Genomic DNA, 17,089 nt, shown 5'->3' on the forward strand with positions numbered 1-17,089 from the left:
ACAAGGTGGATTTGCAGAACACTTGCAGAATTGGACCACCCAATGTCATCATTCTTCCTTTTTTCCTTTTTCTTTTTACCCTCCAGAGCTGGCCTGATGACGCTCTACAAGCTGTGGCATCTCGTTTCTTAGAGGACATCGAGATGACTGATGACGCTCGGGCTGGCTGCATTGATATGTGCCAGAGTTTCCATACCTCCACCATTAATCTCTCCACACACTTTCTGGCTGAGCTTCAGCGCCACAACTACGTCACCCCGACCTCCTACCTGGAACTTATCTCCACTTTTAAAGTCCTGCTGGAGCGCAAACGAGCGTAAGCACTTTCTGATCAATGAGACTGTTATCATTAACTGTTACTGTGTGTATCATTTTAATGAGTTTTAATTTACATCTTTCTCAGTGAGGTGATGAAACTCAAGCGGCGATATGAAGTCGGGTTGGAAAAGTTGGGCTCTGCCTCCGCCCAGGTGGCCACCATGCAAGTGGAGCTCGAGGCACTTCAGCCTCAGCTCAAGGTGGCCAGCAAAGAGGTGGATGAGATGATGGTGGTGATAGAGCACGAGTCCGTGGAGGTCACCAAGACTGAGAAGGTGGTGCGCATGGATGAGGCGGTGGCCAACGAACAAGCCATGGCTGCCAAGGCCATCAAAGATGAGTGTGATGCTGATCTGGCTGTGGCTCTGCCCATCCTGGAGTCAGCACTGGCGGCGCTTGATACACTCACCCAACAGGTAAATAACACACACACACACACACACACACACACATATATATATTTAAGCAATAGAACACGAGAGAAAGTGTGTTATGGCGAATAACATCACGGCTGTGATTTGGCCGCAGATCATCACAGCCGTGATGTTATTTGCGATAACACACGGCCTCGAGTGTTCCATTGCTTTTATACAACAGTTTTTACAAAATAAAGAAAGAAAATAAATCAAAGAAGCCCTGAATTTCATATTAAATATGCTTTAATATTGACAATACCTTCCGCCAAAAAGTAGTTCCACAACGAATATAAAGTTTAACACTACAAAGCAGACATCCCAAGTTGCAAAAACTCATTTCAGGGAGGTAAGAACAACAAGAAGAAGAAAGCAAGAACCTCCGAAGGGAAAAAAAGAAATAAAAAACCTCTCACACACACACCAAAGGCTATGGATGATAACAACTACTAGGAGCTGCTAACTGGGCTTAACTAACTGTTCGCGTTACAAACACATTAATGTTCCCTACATAGTGCACTAGATTGTGTATCAGATCGCGGATTTATGTTCCCTACATAGTGCACTAGATAGTGAATTAGACAATTGGTTATGTTCCCTACACAGTGCGCTAGATTGTATATCAGAGAACGGATTTAAAACGTGACCGGGAAAAAAAGTCTGTGTCGCCTGCGTGCGCGTTTGTGTGCATGAAGCTTGTCGTTAATGGCAACGCGTCAGCGGAGTAATACCATTGTGGTGTGAAAAGACCGTGCTGTTGTCACGAATATCAGCACGTTTAGAACGCTTCTCAACCAATCAGATTGTAAGGTCGGAATTAACTGTTAACTGTATAAATATATATATATAAAGGGTCTGTCTGAAAATCTAGTGAGCTCTCTACATAGATGCATCTTATATCATTCTACGTGCTCCCAAGAAGAAGGCTGTCTCAATTCTTAGATACCTTATGAGGCTGCCTACTGAGGTGCCTTAGATTAGCAATAACCTGACTGATTAATGAGGTAGCATTCGATGCTTCCTAAGCGGTAAATGTTATCCCAAAATTCTTATCGATTTTTAATTTGTATAAAGGTGTACAAGTGTCATTTATTTGCAAATTTGACCTTGTTAGTGACAGTTTAACCGTTGTCGGTACACGGAGGGAGATGTTAGCTGGCATGCCATCGGGTTGTGCCGTCTTAGCCCATTGGTTTGAATGGCCTGAGGCTAACTGAGGTTAGCTTAGTAAACGTAAACTGCGGTGACGTAATCACTGTCTGAGTAGTGCGTCTAAATAATGAGTCTTATAAGTTTCATGTCTTATTAGAATCCTATTTACGTAGGCAGCTGCCTAGGCAGGCAGTAGGCAGCAAGGCAGCTCACTAGGTTTTTAAACAGACCCAAAGAAAGGCCTTCCATTCAGTGTTCTCTAACCTCATTTAAGTTGTCCAATCCTACCACAGTGTAGTCAGGGAATGATACACTAGACCTTCCCTTTTGTTTATACACAGACTAGGCATTACATTATGACCACTGACAGGTGAAGTGAATAACACTGATCATCTCTTCATCATGGCACCTGTTAGTGGGTGGGAAATATTCGGCAGCAAGTGAATATTTTATCCTCAGAGTTGATGTGTTAGAAGCAGGAAAAATGTGAGTTTGACAAGGGCCAAATTGTTATGGCTAGACGACTGGGTCATAGCATCTACAAAACTGCAGCTCTTGTGGGGTGTTCCCGGTCTGCAGTGGTCAGTATCTATCAAAAGCGGTCCAAGAAAGGAACAGTGGTTAACCGGTGACAGGGTCATGGGCGGCCAAGGCTAATTGATGCACGTGGGGAGCGAAGGCTGGCCCGTGTGGTCCGATCCAACAGACGAGCTACTGTAGCTCAAATTACTGAAGAAGTTGATGCTGGTTCTGATAGAAAGGTGTCAGAATACACAGTGCATCACAGTTGCAGGACTGTTTTGGCATCAAAAGGGGGACCAACACAATATTAGGAAGGTGGTCATAATGCTATGCCTGATCGATGTATATTGATTTATTTGGTGTAATGTACCTTACATTCAAAAATAAATTTCATTTCTGTAGGACATTACAGTGGTGAAGTCTATGAAGAGTCCTCCAGCTGGAGTCAAGCTCGTCATGGAGGCTATTTGTATCCTAAAAGGCATCAAACCCGATCGCGTTCCTGATCCTTCTGGCTCAGGAAAAAAGGTTGAAGACTTCTGGGGCCCGGCGAAGAAGCTTCTGGGTGACATGAAGTTCCTGCAGAGTCTACACGAGTACAACAAAGACAACATTCCACCGGCTTACATGTCAATAATCCGCAATAAATACATCACCAACCCAGATTTCGTGCCTGAGAAGATCAGAACGGCCTCCACGGCAGCCGAGGGTCTGTGCAAATGGGTCTGCGCTATGGATTCCTACGACAAGTACGTTCGCAAATGTCTAATAATACATTATAACTAGATGAGGAGAGGAGTGCATTAAACTTTTCTCTCTGTTATCTTATTTCTCTTAGGGTAGCAAAAGTTGTGGCTCCAAAAAAGGAGAAGCTGGCTCAAGCAGAGGCCGAGCTGAAGGTTGCAATGGACAGCCTTAAGAAGAAGCAGGCCATGTTGAAAGAGGTTCAGGACAAACTCGCCAAACTACAAGAGACCCTGGAGACCAACAAAAACAAGAAAGCCGACCTGGAGAATCAGGTCAGTTTTAATAATAATCGTAACTGTTTTTAATTGTCATTAAATATCTCTGGAAGTTAGACTAAAAGCCAACATTTATAAAGGTATACGGGCTAAAGTAAACAAAATCGACTAAATCTGATCTGTCAAATGAAAAATAAAAAAAACCTCAATGAATAAAGTCTATGTTCAGTACTAACAACAACAAACAGCATTATACAGTATTACAGTATTAAAAAATACAGTACAGTGGTACCTTGTAACTCAACGTCACCTAAACTCGAAATATTCCTCGAGAAATTTGTACCCTTAAACTCAACATTTCCTTTAAACTCAACGTGTTCACCTTTATAAAAGAAAATATATTTATTTAGTTTCAAATTAACAGTGAACAGCAGCTTTGTTCAGCGCTTCAGTTAAGCGGTGCAGTAAGACGTCATCAAAGTGCGCATATGAGACAAATCTGCATTCGTGTGAAATCCACCGTCAAATCCACTCCACATCTGTGTTTAGCTGTATTTTTCTCACTGTTTCACTTTTAAACTTGTGTTATAGCTCGGGGTTCTTAAGAATGTAAACTTTGAAAAAAAATTATTTAGTTTCAAATTAACAATGAACAGCCGCTTTGTTTAGTGCTTTACTTAAGCGGTGCAGTAAGACTTAATTGAAGTGCGTATATGACACAAATCTGCATTTGTGTGAAATCCGTACTGTTTCACTTTTAAACTTGTGTTACTGCTCGGGGTTCTGAGAAATTTTTTAAGTTGTGTAAAACGCTTATCATTAAAAAAAGCTTAATGTGACTTAATGTATTAAAATCATGACATAGAAACACTAAAACTCTCTTAATTAAACAAGAACCCAGTTTTTAATGTGGTAGTGGGGGACATTGTGCTAAAAGCTAGGGATACAGTTACTTATTTAGGGTGTGTTTTAGATAGATATATATCAGGCAGGGGTCAGGCAAATAAGATTTTAACTAAGATTAATCAAAGAATTAGGTTTCTTGCAAGAATTTCAAAGTTCTTAAATAGAAAAACTATGATTACCTTGTCCGGGGCTTTGGTTCAGCCTTTTTTTTACTAAAACAGATTAAAACTAGGCTTCAGACATCACAGAACAAATTAGTTAGGGTTATTTTAAATCTCCCAATGAAAACTCATTTGGAAATGAATCATTTTCAAATGATTGGGTGGTTAAAAGTTCATGATAGGGTTGCTCTGATAGAATTGTGTAATGTGTACAAGATTGTACATGGAGCTGTTCCACAGTATTTAAAAAATTATTTTATTCAGGTGAGGGATGTTCATGGTTATTTTACAAGAAGATCATCCACAGATTTAGTACTTCCATGCTGTAAAAGTAAAGTGGGTAGGGATTCTTTCAGGTTTATAGCAGTTTCGTTGTGGAATCGTTTGCCAGGACATTTAAAATATGTGATAGTTTGCGAGGGTTTAGACAGGCTGTTAAGAAATGGTTACATGAAAAGGGAAATTTTGCTAATTAAAAGTTTTAATAATGTTTATGAATTAAAATGAATGCATTGTGTCATTATGTTTTAGAGATTGTATTATGATGTCAAGCTTGCTATGCTGCTTATTGTTGGACTTGAATAGGGACCACAATGGAAATAAGTCTACAGACTTTATGTGTTATCCCTGACTGTTTCTGTTTTTTTATAAGAGGCATTGCATCTATTTAAAAAAAATATGAAATGCTTTAATAAAATCAATCAATCAATTACTGCTCATAAGTTACACACTGCTCTCCACTAATGAAATTCCTCACTCATTGTTTTAGTACAATAAGTCACGTTAAGCTTTGTGTGTTATTTATTTTTAACTGTTTTCAATTTTATTTCAATGTTTTTTTTTTAATTATATTTGTGTTATTTTCAGTGTATAAGTGTAAAAAATAACCCCATTATTTTACATTAACCTAAAATATGTGCAGTTTCACGGTACCATGGAACATATTAACAGGTTTCCCAAACATCCTTATGGGAAAAAATACCTTGAAACCTTTAAAAGTCAACGCCACTCCCAGAACCAATTGACGTTGAGTTTCAAAGTACCACTGTATTAAAAATCTAAATGAATAAGGTCTAGGTTCATTATTAACAATAAAAAACAGCATTATACAGTATTACATTATTAAAAAATACAGTACAGTGGTACCTTGGTAACTCAATGTCCCCTAAACTCGAAATATTCCTCGAGAAATTTGTACCCTTAAACTTAACATTTCCCTTAAACTCAACGTGTTCAACTTTGAAAAAATATTATTTAGTTTCAAATTAACAGTGAACAGCCGCTTTGTTCAGCACTTCACTTAAGCGGTGCAGTAAGAGGTCATTGAAGTGCGTATATGACACAAATCTGCATTTGTGTGAAATCCACTGTCAAATCCACTCCACATCTGTGTTTAACTGTATTTTCCTTACTGTTTCACTTTTAAACTTGTGTTATGGCTCGGGTTCTGAGAAATTGTAAGAATCAACTTTTTTTTCAGAGTCTAAAATGCTTATCGTTAAATAAACACTAAACCTCTCCTAATTATTACTGCTTATAAGTTCTCTCCACTAATGAAATTCCTTACTCATTGTTTTAGTACAATAAGTCTTACGCTTTGTGCAACAGTTATTTACTTTTAACTGTTTTCAATTGTATTTCAGTGTTTTTATATTATATTTGTGTTATTTTCAGTGTATAAGTGTAAAAAATAACCCCATTATTTTACATTAGCCTAAAATATGTGCATGGAACATATTAACAGGTTTCCCAAACATCCTTATGGTAAAAAAATACCTTTTGACATTTGAGTTTCAAGGTACCACTGTATAAAAAAATCTAAATTAATAAAGTCTAGGTTCATTATTAACAATAAAAAACAGCATTATACAGTATTACATTATAAAAAAATACAGTATTATAAATCTCAATTAATAAAGTCTATATGCAGTATTAATAATAAATAAAATACAGTATTAGTTTTGGTCCGGTTTAAAGAAAAGTGTCATCATAGCTATTTTGCAAAGAGTAAATTTAAAACCACAGATTGATTGCACAATTGTAATGTCATACCTGTGCATTAAACATTAAAGATTAAATAGCTATTAAAGAATAAGAGATGCACCTTCAGTTTTTCTTTTTTTTTCTCAAACAGACGCCTATTTTTAGGTGGACCAGATATTGGACCCTAGTGTCCAAGCTTGAAAAGAAGCATAAAAAATGCAAACATATAATAAACGTGTTGCCAAAATGGCCTTAGTTTTAAAACAAATGTAAACAATAATAAACTAGACAAAAGAAAAGCAACATTGCTGTAGAACTGTGTGATCAAATAATACGGTCAAAAAAATCAGACTAGTCTTTCATTCATTGGTCAGGAATTTAGAGATATTTCTATTTAAAATTCTGAAGATTATTAAACAAATTGCATAGATAAGCTCTGTCTTTGCACTCACCTTGGATGGCAGTGTTGCCATCTCAAAACATTGTCTACCAGAACCCATCATACACAGCATGCTTCATTCATTTTTCACCGTACTTTAACTGCAGTACCGTTTATTTCTTGGTCAGACTTATTTGCTTAGTCAGACTTACCCGACCTGTTAATATTCCAAACTCAAGAAATTAGCATTTAGAGTGCATAGGAAGACAATCTTGATAATGAGAAAAGTGCTAAATACACCTTACCGGGAGTCCCAGCATCTAGGTGCAGCTAATGATCAAGTGATAATGAGTCTGCTCAGCTTGTTCAAGGGTTGCAGGTATAGTTTAAAATGTAGTGGCTATCAGAGCTGTAATCAAATCAAAGAAATCAAAGTGTTACAGATTTCTGTTTGGCTAGGCATCTTCGGTGATGAAAAATCGGCCAATTAAATCCATTTAATGTACCATTTACTTCCAGTAATTGGAACATTTAGGTACAGATTCAGAATAAAAATCTGTATTTATTTACTATTTCATTATAGGAAAAGCATAAAGGAAAATCTGCAGTGAGTCAATAAAATAGAAACATTTTCTACACCTCTAAGTATTACAGTATATGTGTTATAAACTCTTATTAATTAAAGCTGCAGTAAATAGACGCCTCTCTGCAAAACAAACAAAAAGTTTGTTTATGTTTGAAAAGTTTGTAAAGACAGTTGTTGCTGCTGACATTTACAAAGTGCCTCTAATGGGACTAACTGTTTAATATGCGACTCAGGCTGTACGAACAACACTTAATGTGACTTATTGTATTAAAACGACAGAAGAATTCCAGTAGTGGAGAGAACTTATGAGTTATTTTAATACGTTAAACCATGTTATGCTAATTCTGACAGTTTCTCAGCACCCCGAGCTATAACACAGCTATAACAAGTTTAAAAGTGAAACAGTGACAAAAATCCAGATAAACATAGATGTATGTGGACGCTTTCAGAGTGGATTTGACGGTTATTCCACGCAGATTCGTCTCATATTTGCACTTTGATGAGGTTTTACCGCACCGCTCAAGCCGAGCGCTGAACAGAGCGGCAGTGTGCGCCGAGGCTCACGTGAAGCGAAGCGCAAAACGCTTCTCATGTAAATGAGCCCTAACTGTGTCAGTGGGTGAGTATATGATGACCAACAATGGATTGCCATCATTCTACTATATTTACCCTCCACCTTGTGTTTAAAAAATAGGTCCCGGACCGTTTGTAACTCTGGCAGTTTCTCAGCACCCTTAGCTATAACACAAGTTTAAAAGTGAAACAGTGACAAAAATCCAGATAAACATAGATGTATGTGGACGCTTTCAGAGTGGATTTAATGGTTAATCCACACAAATGCAGATTCGTCTCATATTTGCACTTTAATGAGGTTACCGCACCGCTCAAGCCAATCGCTGAACAAAGCGGCAGTGTGCGCCAAAGCTCACGGTGAGCAAAGCGCAAAACGCTTCTCATGTGAATGCGCCCTAAGTGTGTGAATGGGTGAGTTTGTGATGACCTACAGTGTATCACAAAAGTGAGTACACCCCTCACATTTCTGCAGATATTTAAGTATATCTTTTCATGGGACAACACTGACAAAATGACACTTTGACACAATGAAAAGTAGTCTGTGTGCAGCTTATATAACAGTGTAAATTTATTCTTCCCTCAAAATAACTCAATATACAGCCATTTATGTCTAAACCACCGGCAACAAAAGTGAGTACACCCCTTAGTGAAAGTTCCTGAAGTGTCAATATTTTGTGTGGCCACCATTATTTCCCAGAACTGCCTTAACTCTCCTGGGCATGGAGTTTACCAGAGCTTCACAGGTTGCCACTGGAATGCTTTTCCACTCCTCCATGACGACATCACGGAGTTGGCGGATATTCGAGACTTTGCGCTCCTCCACCTTCCGCTTGAGGATGCCCCAAAGATGTTTTATTGGGTTTAGGTCTGGAGACATGCTTGGCCAGTCCATCACCTTTACCCTCAGCCTCTTCAATAAAGCAGTGGTCGTCTTAGAGGTGTGTTTGGGGTCATTATCATGCTGGAACACTGCCCTGCGACCCAGTTTCCGGAGGGAGGGGATCATGCTCTGCTTCAGTATTTCACAGTACATATTGGAGTTCATGTGATCCTCAATGAAATGTAACTCCCCAACACCTGCTGCACTCATGCAGCCCCAGACCATGGCATTCCCACCACAATGCTTGACTGTAGGCATGACACACTTATCTTTGTACTCCTCACCTGATTGCCGCCACACATGCTTGAGACCATCTGAACCAAACAAATGAATCTTGGTCTCATCAGACCATAGGACATGGTTCCAGTAATCCATGTCCTTTGTTGACATGTCTTCAGCAAACTGTTTGCGGGCTTTCTTGTGTAGAGACTTCAGAAGAGGCTTCCTTCTGGGGTGACAGCCATGCAGACCAATTTGATGTAGTGTGCGGCGTATGGTCTGAGCACTGACAGGCTGACCCCCCACCTTTTCAATCTCTGCAGCAATGCTGACAGCACTCCTGCGCCTAACTTTCAAAGACAGCAGTTGGATGTGACGCTGAGCACGTGCACTCAGCTTCTTTGGACGACCAACGCGAGGTCTGTTCTGAGTGGACCCTGCTCTTTTAAAACGCTGGATGATCTTGGCCACTGTGCTGCAGCTCAGTTTCAGGGTGTTGGCAATCTTCTTGTAGCCTTGGCCATCTTCATGTAGCGCAACAATTCGTCTTTTAAGATCCTCAGAGAGTTCTTTGCCATGAGGTGCCATGTTGGAACTTTCAGTGACCAGTATGAGAGAGTGTGAGAGCAGTACTACTAAATTGAACACACCTGCTCCCTATGCACACCTGAGACCTAGTAACACTAACAAATCACATGACATTTTGGAGGGAAAATGACAAGCAGTGCTCAATTTGGACATTTAGGGGTGTAGTCTCTTAGGGGTGTACTCACTTTTGTTGCCGGTGGTTTAGACATTAATGGCTGTATATTGAGTTATTTTGAGGGAAGAATAAATTTACACTGTTATATAAGCTGCACACAGACTACTTTTCATTGTGTCAAAGTGTCATTTTGTCAGTGTTGTCCCATGAAAAGATATACTTAAATATCTGCAGAAATGTGAGGGGTGTACTCACTTTTGTGATACACTGTACATTGGACTGGCACCCTTCTACAATATTTACCCTCCACCTTGTGTTTAAAAAATAGATCCCGGACCTTTCGTAACCCTGACCTTGTTGGTTAGGTCTGTATTATAATTTTTTGGCATCACTGAATATTGTTATATCATTATTTACTTTCAATTTTTTTGGATCGGACATAAATCTTTAAGGTGCATTTTCTTCTTTTTCTGCCCCATAGTCAAGATCCTCACAGGCGAAACGTTATATGACATCTAACTGATTACACAATCTCCCCTTTTTGATGAACTGTGTGTGGGCTTTGTTTACATCTTTCATTTTTGAAAAGTTAGTAGGTTTATTATCATACGTCTTCAAAAACCACTTTGCATTCGTTTCCTTTTTTTAGCCGATCGTACTTCTTCCTGCCCAGCTTTGAAGTAAAGCTCTCGCTTCTAAACCCACCCACTGTGTACACAAAGAAGCATAAACACTCCACACTTAGACACCCAAACACACAGCTTTGCTTGTGGGGGCTGGCTGTCAGTGTTTAGCATAACCACACTACCAGGGCCCTGCTGTCTTTTTCTGCCCTATTTCACTGCCTTTCATGTTTTGTTTTGGCTTTTTTTTTTCCCTTGTCTCTTTTCGCCTTGTCTATTTCTTTCCAGGCTGTCTGTTTCTCTTGTTCGATGGGGAAAACTGTTTATGCCATGAGTTTCCCAAGCATGACGAACATCGCATGCACATTACCAATGTCTAACTTTTTCCTAAATGATGCCTTTGTGAAAAGTTTAGGGCTTTATTTATATTTAACCATTTTTATTTATGCATTTTCTACCTTTTTCTCCCAGTTTAGCATCGCCAATTAGTCTTCCGCTGCTGGGAATTCCATGCCCAGTCCTTTGACCCCTTCGTATTCGCCCATACTTTGGTGGATTTGCACATGAGGCCGGATATTGTGCATGGAGAGACACACACCAACCTCCACGTTCCTCGGGCTGCTAACCAGGGTCTTTTGTGGGGTCTCATTGAAGATCCCACCCACCTATTAATCCGGTCTTTCCCACACAGCAGACTGGTGGCCAGTTTTGTCTGCTGCAGGCACTGCCAGTTATGCATGCTAGAGGGCACCCAGATGACTGGTAGCAAAGCTGAAATTTTATTATAAGTAATAACAGTACAGTGCAGTGAAGTCACCACCTTTGTTTATGTAACATATGCAAACATAAAAGAAATCATAGCACTGCTTGTCCAAATGTGTCATAGTGTTCGAATATACTTGTTACAGATGACATTTTCATAAAACAATAAAACCCCTGGAAAAAAAAAACACCTTATACTGACTGAATAGTGTTTGCTGCTTTTTGTTGTGCTTGGCTCTGTGCTACAGAATAACTGAACCCATTGTGACCAAGCCTCTGTGACTCTTATTCCTAAAAATATCAGGTCTCAGGTTTAGGATTTCTAAGCATAATCTGAAAATGTTACACCAACTTTATACGTTTGGTAAGTTGTTAAGCCACATAAAACCCCCAGAATTAATTTGAGGATTTTTAAGATGAGACGTGCAATAGCGTGTATAATAATATGTAATACATTACTCATATTCTACATATATATATATTATATTAATAGGTAACCCTTTAGCATAAATACAGTGCCTTGCAAAAGTATTCAGCCCCCTTGAACTTTTCAACCTTTTGCCACATTTCAGGCTTCAAACATAACGATATGAAATTGTAATTTTTTGTGAAGAATCAACAACAAGTGGGACACAATCGTGAAGTGGAACGAAATTTATTGGATATTTTAAACTTTTTTTAGAAATAAAAAACTAAAAAGTGGGGCGTGCAATATTATTCAGCCCCTTTACTTTCAGTGCAGCAAACTCACTCCAGAAGTTCAGTGAGGATCTCTGAATGATCCAATGTTGACCTAAATGACTGATGGTGATAAATAGAATCCACCTGTGTGTAATCAAGTCTCCGTATAAATGCACCTGCTCTGTGACAGTCTCAGAGTTCTGTTCTGTTTAAAGCGCAGAGAGCATCATGAAGACCAAGGAACACACCAGGCAGGTCCGAGATACTGTTGTGGAGAAGTTTAAAGCCGGATTTGGATACAAAAAGATTTCCCAAGCTTTAAACATCTCAAGGAGCACTGTGCAAGCGATCATATTGAAATGGAAGGAGTATCAGACCACTGCAAATCTACCAAGACCCGGCCGTCCCTCTAAACTTTCAGCTCAAACAAGGAGAAGACTGATCAGAGATGCAGCCAAGAGGCCCATGATCACTCTGAATGAACTGCAGAGATCTACAGCTGAGGTGGGAGACTCTGTCCATAGGACACAATCAGTCGTACACTGCACAAATCTGGCCTTTATAGAAGAGTGGCAAGAAGAAAGCCATTTCTCAAAGATATCTATAAAAAGTCACCTGGGAGACACACCAAACATGTGGAAGAAGGTGCTCTGGTCAGATGAAACCAAAATTGAACTTTTTGGCCACAATGCAAAACGTTATGTTTGGCGTAAAAGCAACACAGCTCATCACCCTGAACACACCATCCCCACTGTCAAACATGGTGGTGGCAGCATCATGGTTTGGGCCTGCTTTTCTTCAGCAGGGACAGGGAAGATGGTTAAAATTGATGGGAAGATGGATGGAGCCAAATACAGGACCATTCTGGAAGAAAACCTGTTGCAGTCTGCAAAAGACCTGAGACTGGGACGGAGATTTATCTTCCAACAAGACAATGATCCAAAACATAAGCAAAATCTACAATGGAATGGTTCACAAATAAACGTATCCAGGTGTTAGAATGGCCAAGTCAAAGTCCAGACCTGAATCCCATCGAGAATCTGTGGAAAGAGCTGAAAACTGCTGTTCACAAACGCTCTCCATCCAACCTCACTGAGCTCGAGCTGTTTTGCAAGGAAGAATGGGCAAAAATTTCTGTCTCTCGATGTGCAAAACTGATAGAGACATACCCCAAGCGACTTGCAGCTGTAATCGCAGCAAAAGGTGGCGCTACAAAGTATTAACGCAAGGGGGCTGAATAATATTGCACGCCCCACTTTTCAGTTTTTTATTTCTAAAAAAAGTTTAAAATATCCAATAAATTTCGTTCCACTTCACGATTGTGTCCCACTTGTTGTTGATTCTTCACAAAAAATTACAATTTCATATCGTTATGTTTGAAGCCTGAAATGTGGCAAAAGGTTGAAAAGTTCAAGGGGGCTGAATACTTTTGCAAGGCACTGTAACTACACACTATTTGTGCAATGTGTCTGGCAGCTCCTAAGTCTGTATTTTATGTTTTTCAATTTTTTAAGTTTTTTTTTTTTCTTAGTTGTCTTTCCCTTTCTTATCCAATCGTGTACTGTCCTGTCCTGTCCTGTCCTGTCCTGTCCTGTCCTACCTGTCCTATCCTGTCCTATCCCATCCCATTTCATCCCATCCTGTTTCTCCTCTCCTCTCCTGTCCTGTCCTGTCCTGTCCTGTCCTATCCTATCCTATCCCATCCCATCCCATCCCATCCTATCCTGTTTCTCCTCTCCTATCCTATCCTCTCCTCTCCTCTCCTATCCTCTCCTCTCCTCTCCTATCCTATCCTATCCTATCCTATCCTATCCTATCCTATCCTATCCTATCCTATCCTATCCTCTCCGGTCCTGTCCTGTCCTGTCCTGTCCTATCCTTTCCTCTCCTGTCCTGTCCTCTCCTCTCCTCTCCTCTCCTCTCCTCTCCTCTCCTCTCCTCTCCTCTCCTCTCCTCTCCTCTCCTATCCTATCCTATCCTATCCTATCCTATCCTATCCTATCCTATCCTATCCTATCCTATCCTATCCTATCCTATCCTATCCTATCCTATCCTATCCTATCCTATCCTATCCTATCCTATCCTATCCTATCCTATCCTATCCTATCCTATCCTCTCCTCTCCTCTCCTCTCCTGTCCTCTCCTCTCCTCTCCTCTCCTCTCCTCTCCTCTCCTCTCCTCTCCTATCCTATCCTATCCTATCCTATCCTATCCTATCCTATCCTATCCTATCCTATCCTATCCTATCCTATCCTATCCTATCCTATCCTATCCTATCCTATCCTATCCTATCCTATCCTATCCTATCCTATCCTATCCTATCCTATCCTATCCTATCCTATTCTATCCTATTCCATCCCATCCCATCCCATCCCATCTCATACCATCCTGTTTCTCCTCTCCTCTCCTCTCCTCTCCTATCCTATCCTATCCTATCCTATCCTATCCTATTCCATCCCATCCCATCTCATACCATCCTGTTTCTCCTCTCCTCTCCTCTCCTCTCCTCTCCTATCCTATCCTATCCTATCCTATCCTATCCTATCCTATCCTATCCTATCCTATCCTATCCTATCCTATCCTATCCTTTTTTGTCTTAACCTCATTAAATTCATTTGAAATCAATTGCAATGATGGTTGCGAGCCATGCTTTCTTGTCAAACGTCAGAGCATAAGCATACAAATGCTTTTTTAAATAATTGGGCACAAATTGTCACAGACACATCTTGTAAAAAGCTTTTTTAGAGGAGTGGAGGCTGTTATAGCAGCAAGGCATGGGGCAAATCCATATTAATCCCAATGTTTTTGGAATGGAATGTCCAACAAGCGGGCGGCATGGTGGCCCGGTGGGTAGCACTGTCGCCGCACAGCAAGAAGGTCCTGCGTTCTGGGTCCTTTCTGTGCAGAGTTTGCATGTTCTCCCTGAGCTCCGGTTTCCTCCCACAGTCCAAAAACATGCAGTCAGGTTAATTGGAGATACTGAATTGCCCTATAGGTGAATGTGTGTGTGTGTGTGTGTGTGTGTGTGTATTTGTGTGTGTATGTCTGTGTGTATGTATGTGTGTCTGCCCTGCGATGGACTGGCCGCCCCATCCAGGGTGTTTCCGTGTGCCTTGCGCCTATTGAAAAGCTGGGATAGGCTCTGAGTGCATGGTTGTACATATTGCTTTTGTTATTTAGCCTACTGTATACAATCTGGCTTGGATTTGATTTATTAAGCACTACTGATTGACTGAGAGCAGTTTGGCTGTTATTTTAACCCCCCACGGTCTACTTACTGCAGAGTGTGTAACTGTCAGGGGGGTTTAGCAAAGTTAGCAAGCTACTGAAAGGACCTCATACCCAGCACTTACTCTGTCATGTGTAAATAGCTATCAACATCACTACTTTAAGCAAATTTAAGCCCACTAATGCAAGGTTTTTTTCCCTCTAGGTGGAACTGTGCAGTAAGAAGCTGGAGAGAGCCGAACAGCTAATTGGTGGTCTGGGTGGAGAGAAGACACGCTGGAGTGAGACGGCATTGAACCTTGGAGAGGTTTATAAAAATCTAACTGGAGATATTCTCATCTCAGCAGCTATAGTAGCCTATCTGGGGGCTTTCACTTCCAGTTATAGACAGGTACATGCACATATGCTGTATATCTGTATTGCGGGTTATTATTTCGCTTTACTTTGGTATTACTGTAGCATTGCATAGCTTGTCTTTGCAGTCTCCACAAGGTCGAATCCATTACATATTACTGTCTTTATGGGTACACCTCTTGTTTTATTGTGACACACATAGCTAAGGCAAAAACTACTGCATATGTTACAACCCAGTGCACAGCTTTTGGTCCATCAACAGTCTGGGGCTGTTGAGCCAGAGATGGCTAAATGGGTCTTATCATGTAAACTCTTCTTTAGTTCTAAGAACACATTATTATTTTAACATTACCACCATTACTACATCAAGAAATACACAAAGAGAGTCTGAGTTCACCAAGATGGACCAAAAGACAGTAAAAACATGGGCTGTCCACATTTCAACTATAGAAGATTACATGTTCTGCTTCCAAAGATAAAAAGGAGCATCCAGACACTTATCAGCGAAAGGTGCAAAAGCCAGCATCTGTCATGGTATGGTGGTGCATTAGTGCAGTCTGGTGGCCAATCTTCATTAATTGCACATTGCACCAGTAAGAGCAGAGTGTGAAGGTTCAATTAGCAGGGTAAGAGCACAGTTTTGCTCAAAATATTGCAATGCACACAACATTATGGGTGACATACCAGAGTTCAAAAGAGGACAAATTGTTGGTGCACGTCTTGCTGGCGCATCTGTGACCAAGACAGCAAGTCTTTGTGATGTATCAAGAGCCACGGTATCCAGGGTAATGTCAGCATACCACCAAGAAGGACAAACCACATCCAACAGGATTAACTGTGGACGCAAGAGGAAGCTGTCTGAAAGGGATGTTCGGGTGCTAACCCGGATTGTATCCAAAAAACATAAAACCACGGCTGCCCAAATCACGGCAGAATTAAATGTGCACCTCAACTCTCCTGTTTCCACCAGAACTGTCCGTCGGGAGCTCCACAGGGTCAATATACACGGCCGGGCTGCTATAGCCAAACCTTTGGTCACTCGTGCCAATGCCAAACGTCGGTTTCAATGGTGCAAGGAGCGCAAATCTTGGGCTGTGGACAATGTGAAACATGTATTGTTCTCTGATGAGTCCACCTTTACTGTTTTCCCCACATCCGGGAGAGTTACGGTGTGGAGAAGCCCCAAAGAAGCGTACCACCCAGACTGTTGCATGCCCAGAGTGAAGCATGGGGGTGGATCAGTGATGTTTTGGGCTGCCATATCATGGCATTCCCTTGGCCCAATACTTGTGCTAGATGGGCGCGTCACTGCCAAGGACTACCGAACCATTCTGGAGGACCATGTGCATCCAATGGCGGTGCCGTGTATCAGGATGACAATGCACCAATACACACAGCAAGACTGGTGAAAGATTGGTTTGATGAACATGAAAGTGAAGTTGAACATCTCCCATGGCCTGCACAGTCACCAGATCTAAATATTATTGAGCCACTTTGGGGTGTTTTGGAGAAGCGAGTCAGGAAACGTTTTCCTCCACCAGCATCACGTAGTGACCTGGCCACTATCCTGCAAGAAGAATGGCTTAAAATCCCTCTGACCACTGTGCAGGACTTGTATATGTCATTTCCAAGACGAATTGACGCTGTATTGGCCGCAAAAGGAGGCCCTACACCATACTAATAA

The 17,089-nt window shown here is 40.8% G+C and overlaps 1 protein-coding gene across 1 annotated transcript in view; it reads left to right on the forward strand.

Moving 5' to 3' along the window:
- The window catches only part of dnah7 (dynein, axonemal, heavy chain 7), a 190,681-nt gene that overhangs the window by 108,255 nt on the left and 65,337 nt on the right, over positions 1–17,089 (forward strand). The window contains exons 42-46 of the mRNA XM_063005568.1: positions 87–316; positions 404–734; positions 2,808–3,154; positions 3,244–3,424; positions 15,257–15,442. Of these exons, the coding sequence (XP_062861638.1) occupies positions 87–316; positions 404–734; positions 2,808–3,154; positions 3,244–3,424; positions 15,257–15,442 (1,275 nt within the window). The remainder of the gene's footprint in view (positions 1–86; positions 317–403; positions 735–2,807; positions 3,155–3,243; positions 3,425–15,256; positions 15,443–17,089) is intronic.

Source organism: Trichomycterus rosablanca, chromosome 12, assembly GCF_030014385.1.
Source record: "Trichomycterus rosablanca isolate fTriRos1 chromosome 12, fTriRos1.hap1, whole genome shotgun sequence".
Taxonomy (NCBI): Eukaryota; Metazoa; Chordata; class Actinopteri; order Siluriformes; family Trichomycteridae; genus Trichomycterus; species Trichomycterus rosablanca.